Genomic DNA, 18676 nt, shown 5'->3' with positions numbered 1-18676 from the left:
CTACCCTCCAGTCCATTGTAACCATTACACTAACATCTACAGGGCAGGGATACTATTTTTAGACACAAGCCAACCAATCCAGATAAAAATTTGATTCACTGTCTTGCAGGACCTGCCAAGGCTCATAAAAAGTTTGTAATTTTATTGTGCTACTCATAGTTCCAGTGGAAAGCCAACTTCCTGTCAACAAATGTATGTCTTTATCCAAGCTGGTCAAAGCAGTTAATGTGTTTCAACTGCAAGAGGGCATCTGCTTTAAACACAGTATAAATATTTTCTCCTTAATTATTTTTGATTGTTGTAATTTTCAGTGTTTATATTGATTTAACAGAACAACTGCTGCAACATAGATGCTAACAAGGATAACAGTTTTTAGTTTGCTTTAATCATGCACTTGTTACCTCCTGCACCTTTATTTGCTCAAATAAGCCAAGTCTGAACAGAAGGCAATAATGGACTTAGGCAACACGTCACAATACCACCCTCTGCTGGAGAGATGTGAACTCAGCACTTGATTTTGCTTATAATGCTGAAGTGTTTTCCTTTGTACACTACTATGTGTCTGTACTACAAGCAGTGAAGATAATAAACTTTTCAGTCTGTGTTGTGCACCTATTCAGGTGTCTGTAACTGCTGTGAACGGTGCAATTTTACAAATAACCAAATGGATTATTCACACAATCCTTCAGTGACAGTCAAGGATAGAAAATAAGGGGGGGTTACAATACCAGCCTACATTATGCAGTACACCCTGGACAGTTCGCTGGTCTATCATAGGGCTGACACTTAGAGACAGACAACCACACACACACACACACACACACACTCCTATGGACAATTTACTAGAGTCACCAGTCAGCCCAAGCTGCATGTCTTTGGACTGTGGGAGGAAGCCAGACTACCTGGAGAGAACCCATGCAGGCACAGGCAGAACATGCAAACTCCGCACAGAAAGGCACTGGGGGCCCAAACTAAGCACCTTCTTGTTGTGGGGCGACAGCGCTATCCAGTGCCCCACCATGCAACAATTTACACTGCAAACTACAATATATTGGACAAAAACAGTGTCTATTGTTTACAATTAAGAGAAAAGTGTTGATTAAACAACTTATAGTGAAAACCTGTAGTAAAAGAATGGTTTCAGAATAATAGCTCTGTTTTCATCAGCTTGTATGATGAAGAAAGAAAGAAAGGAAGTACTGACAGGAGTACGACCATCTGTAAGTACAGCAACGAGGTTCCATGTATGACCTCCGCAGGACACAAGTGAGATGTGCTAGGTTGAGAGTAGAACTTGGACTCATTAATCACAGACTGCAGCTTCCTGAGTTGAGCAAAACCTAAGACAGAGTTGCAGTGTTTGGGGGTTTACATTCACAGGAAACCAAAGCCCAGATTTACACCAACTCATATGGCCCTATTGCACCCTGTGTGGTTTCTCTTTCAAATTGCTGATCCCATCAAACAAGAACCTCCCGCCCACCTGCTCCGTCGTCATTTCGCCACGTACAGTTCAATGCAACGTAACTTGCTAGTAGGTTTGACAGAAAGCTAAACTGACCAATGCGGTCAAGACTAATGTGCAAACAATCTACCGTGCTGATTAGTAAACGAGCTGCCAACAGGAACACCAGCTGAGGGGTAGCGAGAGGAGAAAAGCAGAACATATGATGTTTAGGATACATTTTAAAGTGAGTATGCAAGTGACAGATATCTGTGATGCTTCTATTAATATATTTTGTATCATGGGTGTGTAATGTCAGCTGCGCTGTTCGGACTGACAGCATATCATTACATGAGTAGCTAGCTTTTTGGTGCTTCATTCTCATTAGCCAAACCTGTCAGTGGCATTGCTAAAGCTAACGCCGACAGCCTCCTCTGGATATTATTAGCTAGCCAATAGTGTACAACCTGTGCTGGCTAGAAAAGCAGTTTGAATAACCACGTAGGGATTCTTTTATACCCAGTGATACGTTGACGTTTCCTACATAGTTACTGTATAATCTAATAAAAAATGCTATGCAAAATAGTTGTGACGATAATTGTTTTCATTTCTAGATGTGTAGGCGCCGGGCCCTTCTGACCGGCTACGTTCTACTGATGATCCAGCTGCTGTGTTTAGAGGCAGTGCCCATCAGTATAGATAAGATAAAAGTCCAAGAGGCAGAGGATAAACCAGAAGAGCCTGTAGCAAGTGTGGTAAGAATACACAAGATGTATACGACTCTTAATGTACATAAGTTGAAAATTCATAAACAAGCATTATTCTATCCTGTTCTTTTGAGGTACAGCCAGCTTTGCTCTAATCTCTTAACTTTTTAAATTGGGCAAAAAATATTTCCTCAATACAGCTCCTCAAATATGATGATTTTTTTTTTTTCTGTTGTCCTAAAAGTTTGATGCTGGAGGCCAGACAGAACACAAACAAGACTTTTAATTCATGTGTTTGGATCACCTTTGATAGGCATTTTCCTCTTCTATTTTATAAAGTAATGGTTAATCAATGCTCAGAAATTAATCAACACAAATTACTTGTGAGATAGAGCAACACTGTGTACAACATTGTCAAGAAGTTTACAGCCCATGGTGCTGTAGCTAATCTCCCTGGATGTGGGCGAAAGAGAAAATTAGATGACAGATTGCAACGAAGGATTGTTCAAATGGTGGATAAAGAACCTTGATCAACTTCCAAACAAATTTAAGCAGATCTGCAGGCACAGGATGCAACAGCATCAGCCCGCACTATCCGTCGCCATCTGAATGACTAGGGACGCTATGGTAGAAGGCCCAGGGGGCACCACTGCTGACACAGAAACATAAAAAAACCCGATTGGAGTTTGCCAAAACCTACATGAGGAAGCCACAAATTGAGCTTTTTGGTCGAGCACGTCATTCTGCTGTTTTCAGAAAATGAAATGAGGCCTTCAAAGAAAAGAACTCAAAACGGCAGTTGGGAGAAGGAACCCTTTAAATCTGAGAGACCTGCTGCAGTTGGCAAAAGAAGAGTGGCCAAAAATTCCAGTAGCGAGGGTGTGCCACCAAATAATAAGTTGATGGTGTCAATAATTCTGTCCAGTTCATTCCTCATATTATTCTGAGCTGCAGTGATGAAAGCCTGTAAGAAAAAAAAAGAAAAAGTTAGTAATTCGGTCCATAATCAAATAATCTTTGTGCATTTAAAATACAGTGTTGATAATTATGAAGACTGCAGACTCCCTCAGTTTGTTAGGATTCTGGAAAGCCTGAAACAATGCAACGATATGACCGCTCTATAGAAATAGCTGTTTGATACTTATCACATTAATGTAGACCTGGACCCTGTCGGGATCCAGTAGGAATAATTAGCAGTGATCTATTCCGATTAAAAGTGAGCCAGCTTCGCAGTACCAGAAAACCTGAGCTTAAAGTTAGCTGGATAAGTTACTAATCTTGCTTCGTGGTACAGGCCCCTAGACGGAGGATCAGTTATGCTGGTTAGCAGATGCGTGTCCCATGCAGTCAAACATATTTTGTTGCTTACATGGTCTTCAGTACGTCACACAAATCAAAGAAACACTTATAATAAAATGTCAGTACATAAAGTAGCATAATAAAAAAAAAAACGAAACCAAAAAGTGATAATCACTGTAGGATTACTTAGTGTGTTAGCTGGTATACAGTATATTACTGTACATTGAATATTTAACTTTTGATTTGTTACATTTTATAGGATACTGGACTCCACTATGACCGCTACCTCCGGGAAGTCATCGATTTTCTAGAGAAAGATCAGCATTTCAGAGAAAAGCTCCACAATACAGACATGGACGAAATCAAGGTACCCTGCTATTTGGTTTAGTCTTATTAATATGGCAGGTAGTTTACACCAGCCCTTATAATAATAAATTGCATATTGGAAATTGAACTTATCCACCAAAAGTGTTTTTTCTTTTTATTTTGACCCAAAGTTATTTTAAAGAATGATGTAATTAATCATGTGTTTATTACATGTACTGCCTCAACTCCAAGTGTAAATAACAAATGCTTGAATCATTAATGTATGTATTCATTCAGCAAGGTAAGCTGGCCAAGGAGCTCGATTTTGTCAGTCATCATATCAGAACTAAACTGGATGAGCTGAAGAGGCAGGAGGTAAACCGACTACGAACCCTGATTAAGGCCAAGCAAGACCTTGAAGGAGGGAATGGTATGTTGTGCAACAAAATGTATATTTTATTTAGATTGATATTTAGCACAAGTGCATTAGGAGTGAAGACATAAGGAAGTTCATATTTATATGTCTCTATATGTTTTTATTTATGTAATCAATTTCTCCTTGAATAGATATTGCAGTAGACCACCAGGCTCTGCTCAAACAGTTTGAGTACTTGAACCACAGGAACCCACATACATTTGAAGTGGATGACTTGGATCGGCTCATCAGAACGGTAAATCTCATTGCTACTTCATGCCATAAAAATGTTAAATTAAGGATATGTTAAGACCATTCCACTTATTCAAACAGCCATTGACCTCTAGTAAAGTAATTGTCCTGAATACACAAGGCAAATGGAAAATATACACTCTACAGGAATGTTGGGTCTTGGCACATTGGAATGCTGCAGGAGAGAGGCGTTAAAACAGGAGCCCACACAACTGCTTTATTTGTAGTCCCAAGAGCAATGGTCCAAGGATGGCCATAGTCTCACGAGTGGTAGACAGAAATAAATTGCTAAAATCCAGGAAGGAAAAGACAGCATTACTGGTTGGAGAACAACCGTATCAATAGGGGAACCTGCAGCGCAGTAGTCCATGACAATGAATGTTATGCTGTTATTGCATATAAAGGTCTCCTCACTACTACTTGGAACCTGGAATTCAAAGATGCAAACAATATGCTCAATGGCTTAATCAGAGTATTGTGTATATATAGCTCTTTTTTTTTAATAATGATGTAGTTGTGTTTATTTTGCTGCAAAGTTTGTTTTCTAGGTTTAATTTTATAAAATAAAAGCCACAAATACAATATACAGTGGTGTGAAAAAGTGTTTGCCCCCTTACTGAACCCTCCAATGTGGCTGACTTACAACAATTCTGCAAAGATGAGTGGGCCAAAATTCCTCCACAGCGCTGTAAAAGACTCATGGCAAGTTATCGAAAACGCTTGATTGCAGTTGTTGCTGCCAAGGGTGGCCCAACCAGTTATTAGGTTTAGGGGGCAAACACTTGTTCACACAGGGATCTATAGTTTTGGATTTTGTTTTCCCTTAATAATAAAAACCTTCATTTAAAACCTGCATGATGTGTTTACTTGTGTTATCTTTGACTAATATATAAATTTGTTTGACGATCTGAAACATTACAGTGTGACAAACATGCAAAAAGATAAGAAATCAGTAAGGGGGCAAACACTTTTTCACACCACTGTATTGTGGCTGACCTAGAGGTCCCGGTTTTTGGAGAATTGCATGAGCATCTGAACATGCTACAGTTAGTGTGCACAATGATAACATGACTAATTATTTCATTATGGTTCATTGATTGACTTTTCTCGGGTACAAATGAGGATTTTGCAAGTAGATTTCCTTACCCAAATGAAACATGAATGAAAAATGAAAATTACTGGCTGCCTGAGAGCGAGAGAAACATTGGAAATCGTTGAATAGTACTATAAACTTTCCTTTCTAATAGCATGTAAAAATGTAGGTACCCCATAGCTCTTACACAGGACATTGCACCATAATGATTGTTAATTTGATTCCCAACCTTTGTAAATGTTTCACCCTACATCAAGGCAACTAAGGATCTGGAAAACTATGACAAAGAGCGACACGAGGAGTTCAAGAGGTATGAAATGATGAAAGAGCATGACCGACAGGAGCACCTCAAAACACTGGATGAGGAAGAAAGAAAGAAAGAGGAGGAGCACTATGAGGAGATGAGGAAGAAGCATGCTGATCACCCTAAAGTCAACCACCCGGTAAGTCAGCCTGACAATGACACACAAAGAATGTTTTGTTTCTGCCAATGAAAAGAAACTGTCCCTTCTGCGTTGTGTTCATAAATGCTGAGTTTGGATTTTTATTTATTTTTTTTTTTTGGAGTGAAATTTCAACACTGACATGAACAATCTTGAGATGTTATTTTAATGTGATTTTGCTTCCATGTCGCAGGGTAGCCAGAATCAACTGAAGGAGGTGTGGGAGGAAGCTGATGGCTTGGACCCTGAAGATTTTGACCCCAAGACCTTTTTCAACCTGCATGGTAAGACCTTTACCAACCAGCATCTTTGAAGACTGGATGGATAATGTTCATTCATTCAATACTCATTTATACGTTTTGTATTGTCAATCAGAAACGGCTTACTGGTTAACTAGTATCTTTTTCACTTTACTTATAACACAGACACCAATGGAGATGGCTTCTTTGATGAACAGGAACTGGAGGCATTGTTCACAAAGGAGGTAAAGAAACGGTATCTGAAAATTTGTAATGCCTCATTGTCTGGTCTTTACACTGACTGTCTGACTGATTTCAGCTTGAAAAAATTTATGACCCCACAAATGAAGAGGATGACATGGTGGAGATGGAGGAAGAGAGGCTACGTATGCGAGAACATGTTATGAATGAGGTACAGTAAGTTACACTGGGGACCCAGTTCTCATGATTCCCTGGATAGCTACAGAAAAATAGTGTACACGAGATGCCAGAGATCAGTGAAAAATGACACAGGATACTACAAAGATTTCCCACTGATGTTTTCTTTCACTACTTTAAAATGTGTTATTGCTGTACTTCAGTTTCTTAGATGATTATGTTTAAAGAATGAATTTAATGCAGTGTTACTGCATTCACTTTATAGAAAAAGACAACTTATCACCTCTTTACCTGTAGACAGTAGTGCCACTGATACAAACCCTGTGACCAAAACTACAATCTTAAGTGTTTTTATAAATGCAGAAAGAGAGTAAAACTGGAGTTAGGCCTCCATTTTCACTTCAGCTGGCTTTGGATCATCACATTAATGGAGCCCTCTATCTTCTATCTGTTGTTTTGATTCTTTCAGTATTTAACTGAGTATAGAGTCTATGCTAAATAGCCTTCTGATCATGTCTTCCTCATAGGTGGATTCTAACAAAGATAGGCTGGTCTCTTTAGATGAATTCCTGGTTGCTACAAAGAAAAAAGAATTCTTGGAGCCAGATAGCTGGGAGGTAAGACTTCATCATGCTGACATTTTTGAGAGGAATTTAGTCCTAAGAACAGTTTTGTAAAACATACAACTGTAATAAATGGCATCCCATCCGCTCTGTATTCCTCAGACCCTGGAGCAGAATCAGGCTTACACAGATGAAGAGATGAGGGAGTTTGAGGAGCATCTCGCTCAACAGGAACATGATCTCAACCAGAAGTCCGCTGACCTTCAGAAACAGAAAGATGAGCTGGAGCGACAACAGGAACAGCTTAATGCACAGAAAATAGAGCTGCAACAGGTAAAAGGAGTGGTACATTGTTGTTTGAAATACCTTAGGGAGACATGCTGCAGTAGGTTTAGTAATTCTGTAGATGGTTCATTTGAACAAGATGACATTTGCATATGAAATGTGTGACAGTTTTTTGTAACTTATCTAAAGGTTAATTTCCTTGAAATGTTATTTTTCTGTCAAATCATTGTGGTTATCAACTGTACGGTGACGCTTCAGCAAACCTTTGTTACAGGCAGTTGAACATATGGAACGGCTGAAATCACAGAAAGTAGAACACCCTCCAGAGGTTCTCGGTGAGTGTCTTTGGCATCATTCTATTGGTCTTTTTATGGCTTGATTTACCAGGTTTACCTCTGAGAATGTAAAACTACTTCTTTGTTTCAGTTGAAGGAAATGCAATCCCAGAGATGCATCCACTTGACAACCAGTTGCATCCTGAACAAGAGGCGCAGCAACAAGGGCATCAGCTTACACCTGACACTTATCAAGATGCACCTCAGGAACACCATAATCAAGACATGTCTCAACAAGGTCTCCCCCAGACACACCAGGATCTGCCACCAGGCCACCAAGAAGTTGCACAAGGGCAGCATAACCTGTCATAGAAATGTAGTCAAAATTTGAGCCCCCACAACCAGACGTTTGCAGCGCTGCCACATCAGCATACAGAGGAACAGTCCCCCACCCCCGAGTATTAGGCCTCTTCAACCAGCATGACTTAGGTGTTTAGAGGACACTTGAGATTAAGGTAAGCAGCACAAAAGGAATTCCCGTTTAATCGTGCCACTGTTTGATAGTAACTGTAATCTCTGGATTACATAGAACTAGAAAAAAAAAAACCCAAGGAAGTTCATTATATAATGGTCTTACTTAGTTGTGATTGATTACAACAGAAATAATGAAGAATGTCTGGTAATAATTATACCAAAAAGGTTATTTTGTTGAGCTTTCTTGACCTGTTCTTTGCTGTTCAAAGTACAGAACTTCCGAAAATGTCAAGCTTCTGCCTTAGCAACCAGATAGGTTTGAACCAAGATCCTGTTGGTGGATATGTACTGTACAGTGCAGCTATTAAGTGTTAAGGTGTAATTTTTTAAATCTATTTTATTATCAAAATACCCCCCGATATCTTAAAAAGAGATTACTTGCAGTGGACTATGTTACCAAACATTTCAAAAATTAGTGCAAGAGCCATTTTTAATTATTGCATTAAGAAGAAAATGAGGAAAAAAAATAAGAGGCACTACAGCAGTGTGGAAAAAGATTTGTGAAAAGATTTTTTTTTTTAAAGCAGATTAGGGTGCAGTCAGAGCTTTGTGGAAAATGCATTTTTTTCTCCAGCTGCCACTTGTCAACAAGTTTGTTTTTCAAGAAATTATTTAATACTTCTGCTACTTTCTTAATGTTTACTCTGGCTGCTGTTGTAACCTCTTTACCTACAGTCAAACAAAATTTTTAATGTACAGTATAGTTTATTCAGCTGTTTTAAAAAAAAAACAAAAAAAAAAACTGTGCTCTGCCCAAACAGGACTTTTGCAAACAGTCAGCTGTGTGTGCTCTGCTGACTGATGTTAAAGTAAATTAAGTTTCTATTTTCATAAAAGTGAAATCAAACAAACGCTCCCCTATTTGCCCCGTGGATGCTTAAATGGAAGTTTGACATTAGGTACAATATAGCAGTATATTTCTACAAATAATATGAAAAAAACCCTGCTTTGAATGGGCAAATATTAAAATTGAAATAAATTTGCTCTGTTACACTTGGCAGCACAATAGGCATTTCAGTTTTGGTCTGTGTGCCATTTAGGTTTTATCAATTAAGGTGTAGACATCTACTCTGGTGTCTTTCATCACAGTTGTCTACAGTACTTTGTTGAAGCCACTGCTAGATTTGTTGAATTTGTTGACTTATTTGGGAAAAAAAGCTGACGTTTGAGTGATTTAAGTCAGATTTGTCAGCTTAATTTTAAGTTCAGCTGAAGAGTGATATCATAAAAGCCTATTAATTTGATTTCTCTGCATTCAGTTTACACCATTTTGTTTGGCACCAGGTGCGTACTACATGGCCCTAATTTGAAAACAAACTGAAAAACATGGCACATTATCCCCACAAATGAACAGCTTGGTGTAGTTTCTGTGCTACCCAGGTTGCTTTCCTTGTGTTGTGGTTTCATCTAGCCGGCAGATAAGTGGAAAATAGGTGTTAATTTATTGTCACTTTCTGAAATAAGTCTGCTTTACTGTGGTTTTATTTTATACTGAATTTGATATGGAATACATACTTTTTGCTGGCATTATTCTGTCTACGTGTTCTTTTGAAACAAAACTGCATCATAATTTGCACAAAATGTACAGGTGGTGTTTCAGATTGCTTGCTGCTGGATTAAAAACTGTACACCTCAGTTCAAGACAATAAAACCATTAATACTGTTAAGTTTGTGTAACAGAATGGATCACTTGAAGGAACCATCAGACTCACTCACAGTATAAAGTGAAACAGCATTCAAGTATATAAAATACACTATAAAAAATGAAAAGCACAGCTTAGTTGTTGGACAAGAAATCTATAGAAGCATGAAGTATGTACTTAAAGGGATTTTGTTTTAAGTGTCTTTACAAGTTTATCTGTAGTGCGTCATTGTAAAACTGGTGCCATCTGCATGTCTAGTACAAACCACATATGAGAACGATCAGGCTGAATGCAACGCAAAGACCACTTATTTTCACTGAGCATCTTTTTCTACAAACAAATTTATGCCATCATAGTAATTTGAAGAATGCTATGCATATAGTGGTTTTAACTACCCAATTACAAGTTGTTACAATACAGTACATGTGGTTCAGTCTCAAACCAATAATCGACAACAAACCCAAAGCAATCAGACATGTTAAAGCATACAGAATTAAAATAAACTATCCTTAAACAGCAGGTAATAGAACAATTTTATTGAAACTGTATCAACCAATAGCATCAGTGTACAAAGAGGTGGAGACAGTGGTTAAGGGGTTAAAAAAAAAAAAAAAAAAAGCCTCTGAAAATTGTGAGATCAAAAGTAAAAAGTGGCTGAGAGCACAGGGCGGAAGAAAATCATTCTGATGGGATCAGATCGGCAGTAGCAGGGTATTGTTTACATTTATTTGTACAAAAAATAAATTAATGAAATCTTTCAAGTTTACAGGAATATCTATTTGTTGTTTTACATCACAAGGAGTTGCTGATAATCCTACATGTGGTGAAATTCAGCATTTTGTGTTAAAACATTAAAAGGATCTAGACAGACCAAAGCGGGCTGATAAGTGGGCCAGGAGTTAGAAAAAAAATAAAAGGTCACCAATGCGGGAAAATAAACGATACAAAAGTGAGTTGGGGCGAACACATTCAGAAATCCTGAATGTTCAACGTGGCGTGACTTGACGTTCCTTAAAAATGTTTTTAGGATCGCATTGCTTGAGCATTACCTCGGGACAAACCCCGAGGTCCTTGGGCAGCTCCCCGCTTGTAGCCTCCTTGATATCCCTCCTTGAAGAAACGGAGATTTACAAATTACAAGACAAAGCTCTCAATAAACAGATGGCATATTATTTAAGAGCCATTTGGTACAAATGTACTATAAGTTAATAATGACAGAAACCCTCACCTGCTGATAGGTGCTATTGGAATAGTCCCGAGACGTATTAAATTGGGGTTGGCCATAACCACTGCTGGGAGAATTTGAGAAAGGAGGACGATAGCCTTCATATCCACCTGATGACAAATTACATTAAGTGGACTTAAGTAACTTTAACATGTGTCATTACAGTAAATCGTGAGGCCAAATGACTTTTGTATAGTAGCGTTGTGTTAAAACCTCTAAAGCCGTTGGAGGAGCCTCGGTATCCATTCATCATGCCACGGGTGCTCCTGGGTCCACCCCTGGGCACACTCCTGCTGTTGTAAAAAGACTGGCCTGGCTGTCCAAATCCTGCACCTGGAGAGGATGCTTCACGGCCTCCTGTTGGCGGCATGACCTGGTCTTGGGACTGGAACCCACCGACAACTAAATGGGAAACAAACACAGAAGACAATCAGTCTGGGATGCACTGGTAAGATATAATTTACAAAAGGTTTGCACTAAAAATAACTTCCTGCAAGATGAGAAGGCTTACAGGAAGTTTTGAACTCATGGGATGCTGATTGAATTTGATTTCAACTTTGTCACAAGTTTTGTCTTGCAGCAAAAAAAAAAAAAAAACAAAATCCCAAAACAGCATTTTACCTTGTGGACAAAATATTTCACTGTACACACCATCTATAAACATAACATTCTGTACACAAGATGAAATGCATCTTTCAAGGCTTTGTTTTAAATCATTAAATAAACAAACAACCTTAATACTTTGAGAGCTCAATGTAAAGGTGATGTCAAACAATGTCAACTGTGTTTACAACATATACTGGTCTAAAGATATGCAACAAGGCAAAGGTCTGTTCTCACCTGATTGTAATGTCTCCTGAGGGATGTCAGTCTGGTCTACAGTACTCTCTGAGTGACTGGTAAAACCCTGTCCATAGCTACCAGGGAACTGGCTGGGCTGCTTCAGAGGGTCTGCTTGGCCATCAGTGGCTGGAGGTACAGGTGCATTCATATTGAATACCTGGAGAGAGAGAGAGAGAAAAAGGTTTTCTGTACTTTTCATCCATATCAAAGCAATATCACAAATACAATTTTTAGAACCTATGGAGAGAAAGATTTATTGCAGGTTTGGAATTGCCGCCTGTTTAAATGGTACACAAATTATCAATCAGGTCTTTTCTGCTATTAGTAAATTGTAAAAACAAGTATAGAACCTGAACGCTTCCAACAAAATGCAAGTCCACACATGTTCACTGCTCTTTTGTTTAACTGGACCCAGACCCAAAGCATACCGCTTGCACTGACTGGAAGGGTGCTGCGTTGACATTGATGCCTCCAGTGTGGGTGGGTTTGGACACAGATGGGAAGGCAGCGGACAGGGTACATGGGGCGGGGGACTGCTCCGATGACAGAGATATTGAGGCCTGGGGAGGGAGGGAGGAAGGAAGGAGGGAATTTGGAAGGCAAGGAAAAGAAGAGTGCAGAGAGGTCAGTGTGAAAGATGGTGCATGTTCTTTTTCACTTTAAAGCTCCCCTCTACCTGATTATCATATTCAAATGATTCAAACAACTCCCTATAATACACAGTAAATAACATGACATGCCAGATGATCACATTTAATCCATGTAGCAGTATTTATAAAAACGGGCCCACATTTTACAATAAATATTCCGTGCTACTCTTTTTATTCAACAGATGCACCACTCTTTCAGGCAAATCGAAACAGCCAAGTCTGACCAACTCCTCCCTGCTGTGCTTGCACTCTACTTACTTGTGAAGATTCCTGTGGTCCAGACAATGCACTTGATTGAGGACGTGTGGACTCTGAGTGTGCTATTTAGAAGAAAATTTAAAAGACAACCCAAAAAACTAAGTCACGTGTGTATTACATTTTAAAACAACAACAACAAGAGAAAACTGTGACCAGACTCTAATCAACAGAATCAGTGAGAATCTGTTCAGAGTAAAGATAAATTAAATTATGCCAACTTGAAGGGCAACCCATCTGCTGCAGCTCACAGGCTTCATTGGCTGGGCAGACACAATGGCTGGGTCCAGAGCCTGGCCATCAAATTCCAACACAGAGTCCTAGGAGAACCAAACAAGAGTAAAAATATATTTTTTGGTAATGGATCAGATTTAAAGACATTAAAAGAACAAAGTTAGCTAGGGCACTACACTTCAGTAAATCTGGGTCCAATCTCCCATGTCAGCAAGTGTTTGCCCTACTCAGGGCTCCGAAAGGAGCTGCTGAGAATGTAAGGCTGGCTGAGTCAGTATCATTTTTTTGATCCTTTTTCTAAAACCTACTTAAAGAGCTCATCATGATCTGATTTGAGTTATTTTACTTGTCCTTTTATGCCCTTTAGACTACTTCACACTGCAGGACTTAATGCATTTTTTGCGCTGTTGTTCACACTGTCATTTAAATGCGACTGCCATCTGTCTCATGTGTGAACGGTATACGGCCCTGAGGTGACCCATATGCGCAGAAGAGGACGTGACGTCAGACGCAGCGTACTGTGTTTGTGAAAATAAAAATAGATGTGGCTCGTGATAGCATGTGTGTAGCGATGTACCAGTTAATGTGCAATCGAAATAAAGAAGAACATCAAGAAGGAGACGAGCACAAATATTGCTTATGGCCTCGCCTCCTCCAGCGCAGAATTGTGACGTCTGTCGCATTTCACTGACATAAAAATTGCATGAAATGCGACCTGGCCGTTCAGACTGAAGTCGCATTGCAAAACATCGGATATGTATCCGATTTAGGACCACATATGAAAGTGACCTGTGCCGGATTTGAAAAAAATCAGATTTGTGCTGTTCACACTGCCATAAGGAAATCGGATATGGGTCACATCTGGGCAAAAAGATCAGATTTGAGTCACTTCAGCCTGCAGTGTGAATGTAGTCTTATTTGCCATTTGTTTTACTTTAGGTTAATTTTTAATGTTTTTTTGTTTTCATTTCCTTTTATTATTGTTGGTTTTTAACTTTGTTGCCATGTGTGGGAGCATAATTTATTCTAAAAGGTACCCCTCAAATAAAGAATCAATGAATAAATCAATCAATTAGGCAAGTGTCCATCTCTGAGTAGCAACAGCACTGAGCTGGATGCTACAATATACACTCACTGAGAACTTTATTAGGTACACATGCAGAACTGAATGCAATCAAACAACAACCCCACAATAAAATTGTCTTTACGAAGCTTATAATGTTTTGGTTTTTGTAAAAAAAATTTCAAAATTTATTAATTCAATTATATGTTTATAACTGAGGTCATAGTTAAAAGGTGTTTTACTAAACGTTCTCACCTGCATGAAGTTATATGTCCCCTGCATTTGGGCCATGAGGTCTTGCACCACCTGTTTTCTGACCACTGGGTCAGTGGGTGGAGAGGAAGTGACATGGTTTACAGTAAGGGTTGGTTCTGGAGCCAGCTGGGCAGGGGGCTGGTTCTGGAGGGAATTCACCATCTTTGTAACACAGACACAGGAACATTAGAGTACAGGGAAATACAAGGTGTTGAGAAACATGCATAGTGGCGTTAAGGACTGTTGCGATCTACTAGACGTACAGCATACCTGAGCTTCCACTGTCCACTCTTCCACTTGGTCTTTGTCTGTACTGCTGTACGTAGCTTCTGGAATGAACTGTCTGTTTACAAACTATTAACACAAAACGACATACTGGAAATGACATACAACACAAAAGAAACTGCTGCTTTGTGTGATTTGTCAAAGCATTTTATGAAATATTATATGAAATTTTACCTCTGTGGTTTCCACTTTAATTGGCTCTGTGTAATTTTCAGTAGCTATTCCTTCTGGAGAAAAGGAACAGATGCAAAGACAGTTTTATTACCAGGTCAAATAAATATCTCACACACATCTGGTAATGTGTGTTTAGTTACCAGGTTCTGATGGCTGCTCCCCAGCTTTAGACTCTGCTGCCACAGTTTGCTCCTCTGGTTCCTCCTCCTCCTCCTTACACAATCCATTCTGATGAGTTTGTGCTCTGTCAAAGTAACCACTCAGCAGAACTTTGTCCAGAGTGTCCTTCAGTGACTTGTCTGGAACAAGGACGGCGTGACAGGTCAGAAAACAAAAACACAGATTAATGGCACACATTTATATTAATTAACAGTTGTTGCATGTTGGGCTATCAAAAGCCATCAAAATACTTACATGTAGTCCCTGCCACAGCCTTGTCTCGGCCCTCAAGGAGTTCCCACAAGTGTAGTGATGCCTCTTCATATTGATCAGTCAGCCTAGAAGTTGCACAGCAGGGTAAATATACAATGCGATTGTATGCTATTGACATATGCTATGCTTTCTATATCCTCCTTGTTAAGTAGTTAGGAAAATGCAGCTACTTGCAGATAAAACCATATTTTATGTGACATCTATGCAGTGATAATTATACTTTAATCACTGTACCTAACCTATGCAGACTTGACTTTTGTGGCATTAAGGTTACAGGTACCTTCATACCTGACATCACAGTTCCTATCAGGTCCCACCAGTTTGTAAAACTCATCAAGGGATGCAAGGTCCGCATCAGTGAGCAAAGGGGAACCAGTGGCATCAGGCCGCTTTAGGTCCTGTCTGACATGGTCATCTCCCAACTGGTCCAGTAAAAACTGAAGCTCCAAAACTGTCTTCAGCCGCCGCTGTTCCATCTCCTCTCGCTGCAGCTGTTCCCGTCTTGCAGATTTTTTCACTGCTTTCTGAACCTGAACACCCATAGTGACGTGTTTTGGTATATTTTGTTTAGCAAGGTTTCCCCAAACAATTCACAATCTTATCAAACTGTACCCTGTACATTGCTGATCTGCATTCAGTGAATTCTTGTCATGTCACATTGTGTATGATATCAATGATATCCCTGGAGCATAGTATCAGTTACAACAGGTTGTGGCAAGCAAGCTCTTGATATACAGAAGAATCTGTTTTACTGGAGACAGAGAAGAAATACAAGGTTTGCTAATGTTGCAGTTATCCAAAACTGCAACTAAATGATACTAAAGGAGCTGTATCAAACTGATATATCTTTAAAAAAAAAAAAGATAAGGCTTAAACAATCAACAAATTGAGAGAACAGTTATACACACCTCTTGGCCCAGCGCCAGGAAGCTCTTCTGCAATTCTCGAGCAAACTCAAGGTTGTTGATAATCTCTTGATACTTCGACAAAGCCTCCTTCATTTCCATTATGGAAACAACATTGAGATGAGTGTACAATTTAAAAATGTCCTCAAATAGCAAAGGGTGTAGTAACACTGTACTGTTCTCAAGAAGCTAACAGCAGACTGCAATATCTTACCAGCTGATCCTGATTCAGTCTTTCTCCTTTATTCTTCTTTGCCTGATAGTCATCCAGTTTGGACTGTAAGAATATTGACAAATGTGAAATTTAAGTTGAGATAAAATGTTAAATTAAAAAAAAAAAAAAAAAAAAAATCATTGGGTGACAGAACTTTAATTGAATTATGATTTAATAAAAGAATATGGATCTAGTTAGAAAAGATGTATTGTTTTTCATACATGTAAGAACAAACTATTACTATGACCTTGGACTGTAACCAAGACAGACACAACTGGCTACTACTGTGTAGCGCAAACTAATTCAAACTCATATTCTCAGTCTGGTATCAAAATCCCACAGTCTGCTTGAGGTTAAACAAAAGAATATGATATGATACCACAAAACCCCATTTTTTATTAAAAAAAAAAAAAAAAAAAAAAAAAATCACTAGAAATACCTTTTTCTTTTCCATGTTGCGAACTTTCTTGTCAATCACACTTAGAATCTGCTTCATGGCCTCAGAATGACTTCCATTTCCCAGATCTGGAATGGCAGACTGGACAGCATTGTTGCCAACCATTGCCGAAGGCATCTATGGGGAGAAAATGTGTTTTGAAGCATTATAAGATTACAATTTTTTATGCCCAAATAGAACAGACAAACACAGCACAACTTTTGTTTACAAACAAAGTAACACAAATGATCTGATTTTGAGTTGTACAATTTTCTATTGAAGCTACATGCCTGTGTATCTATATGGAAGAGAATGTGAAAACAAGACTTAAAGACTTCTTTGCTTCAGAAAAGCAGTTCACACACACACACACACACACAAAAATCTGCCTCCATTTCCTTTTCCATTCTCATTACACAATGCTGACTGTCTGGGTCGAGTGCCACCTGGGGATGAGCGAGGAGTCCTCTAATATCCCACAGTGAAGTTTCCCAGATGCTGTTATTCACTATGTAACGTTAGTATGTTTTGAACAGTGCTGGCATTGCTTTAATAATCAAATGTAACCGACTTCATGTCGTCTAGGATTCACATCAGGATACTCAAACCGGGCCAGAGGAAGTGATACCAACCCGACGCTGATTTAGTTTAAGAAGTATTAAAACCTATCGTGATTACCCCGAGGCACATCTTAACCCAATGTTAATTAAATAGTTGCATCGTTTGTTGGGGTATAAGGATGATAACCTAAATGTGTACCTTAACAGAGTGAGCATACCATTAACATTAACACAAGTTACTGTCGGCCTTCTATTCAAAGTTATAAAACTAGCCTAGCTCCCTTGAAGACGTCAAACCTTACTGACATGCTAACAAAACTCATCTAATCCTCGTCAGCTGATGTTGTAAACTCCTCTTTTTGACTTAGTTAGCAAGCTAGTCTTTGACCGGTGCTAGGTTAACGTTAGCCAGCTACATCAAATCAGTTTAATAAAAGGTTATCAGTGGTCGTAATCGCCCTGTCCCACTGTTAGCTGAAAGGCTAACATGCTTATTAACGTTATGCTTAAGTAAACCGGATGTCAGTTAAACCTAACTTACAAAAACAGTTATTCTAGATTTATATGAAAATAATGTCGGTCCATGGCGATTTCGATTGTGAAAAACAAAGACAACGTTGGGACGCTGCGTCAACTCAGTGTGTGCAGTCGCCTCGAGTAATTAAAGATCGCTAAAGACGATTTAGTCGGGGGAAAAAAACACAGATGAAACATTCATGTATTTGCAGTGACCCATACCTTTATACTCTTTGTCTTCACAGAGACTTCTCTTGTCGGATTTAACGTTAGCTATGTAAATGCCGTTCGTACCTGCTACTTTCAAGTGGTATTTTTCTAGAAGGATGCTCAGTCTCACACCGGTCAATGGCTGACTAGCTACTTGCTATGGCTGCTGCTGAGCTAATGGTAATGCCTACAAGGACCCCACTGCTAACCTCAAGACTGCCTGACAGAAAAAAAAAAGTTTTTTTTTTCTCATCATGAAGGTCTAAATGTTATGAGCCTCCTACACCCTCCCAGAAATACAATTTATATTTGTATTATAAGTAATAAATCTTATTATAAGTAAATAATTTATTAGTCTAAAAGTGGTCAGCTTTAGATATATTAAGTCTAAAAACAGCAGAATCAGCCTATGAAATACATAACCAAGGGTTAGCCATACCAGAAGTGCCTAAATTCTCAAAAACAATATAGATGACATTATTTCAGTTGATGACAGTTTTCAGACCTGATTGTCACTTTGCCATGTGTTGGGGAGCTACTATT

The 18676-nt window shown here is 39.0% G+C and overlaps 2 protein-coding genes across 2 annotated transcripts; one reads left to right on the top strand and one right to left on the bottom strand.

The window, feature by feature from the left end:
• Window positions 1–1554: 1554 nt before the first annotated feature.
• Window positions 1555–9900, top strand: nucb2a (nucleobindin 2a). Its single transcript, XM_020610261.1, has 13 exons — window positions 1555–1691; window positions 2059–2199; window positions 3710–3817; window positions 4054–4186; window positions 4324–4427; window positions 5774–5959; window positions 6153–6243; window positions 6385–6443; window positions 6518–6610; window positions 7104–7193; window positions 7302–7472; window positions 7699–7759; window positions 7851–9900. Exons 1-13 carry the CDS (start codon window positions 1668–1670, stop codon window positions 8069–8071), a joined length of 1482 nt encoding a protein of 493 aa, XP_020465917.1. The 5' UTR covers window positions 1555–1667; the 3' UTR covers window positions 8072–9900.
• A 575-nt stretch (window positions 9901–10475) lies between these two features.
• On the bottom strand, window positions 10476–18303 carry caprin1a (cell cycle associated protein 1a). The gene is given in 18 exon segments (XM_020610825.1): window positions 10476–10986; window positions 11105–11211; window positions 11315–11503; window positions 11942–12101; window positions 12373–12504; window positions 12853–12914; window positions 13071–13100; window positions 13103–13169; window positions 14402–14563; window positions 14672–14755; window positions 14861–14913; window positions 15001–15159; window positions 15275–15357; window positions 15581–15822; window positions 16201–16287; window positions 16412–16474; window positions 16851–16985; window positions 18146–18303. Coding segments are annotated over 17 exon segments (1902 nt in total). The 5' UTR covers window positions 18146–18303; the 3' UTR covers window positions 10476–10899.
• Window positions 18304–18676: the final 373 nt, after the last annotated feature.

The sequence above is a fragment of the Monopterus albus genome, unplaced genomic scaffold, assembly GCF_001952655.1.
Source record: "Monopterus albus unplaced genomic scaffold, M_albus_1.0 scaffold4.1, whole genome shotgun sequence".
Taxonomy (NCBI): Eukaryota; Metazoa; Chordata; class Actinopteri; order Synbranchiformes; family Synbranchidae; genus Monopterus; species Monopterus albus.
Note: the sequence above shows the minus strand (reverse complement) of the source record. Positions and strands in the feature narration are given on the sequence as shown.

Excerpts from the sequence above, each read along its gene's own strand:
- nucb2a (XM_020610261.1), top strand. The coding sequence starts at position 1,668 with ATGATGTTTAGGATACATTTTAAA. Across the intron at positions 4,428-5,773 it reads TGGATCGGCTCATCAGAACG|GCAACTAAGGATCTGGAAAA; the intron begins GTAAATCTCATT and ends CCCTACATCAAG. Across the intron at positions 5,960-6,152 it reads ACCCTAAAGTCAACCACCCG|GGTAGCCAGAATCAACTGAA; the intron begins GTAAGTCAGCCT and ends TCCATGTCGCAG.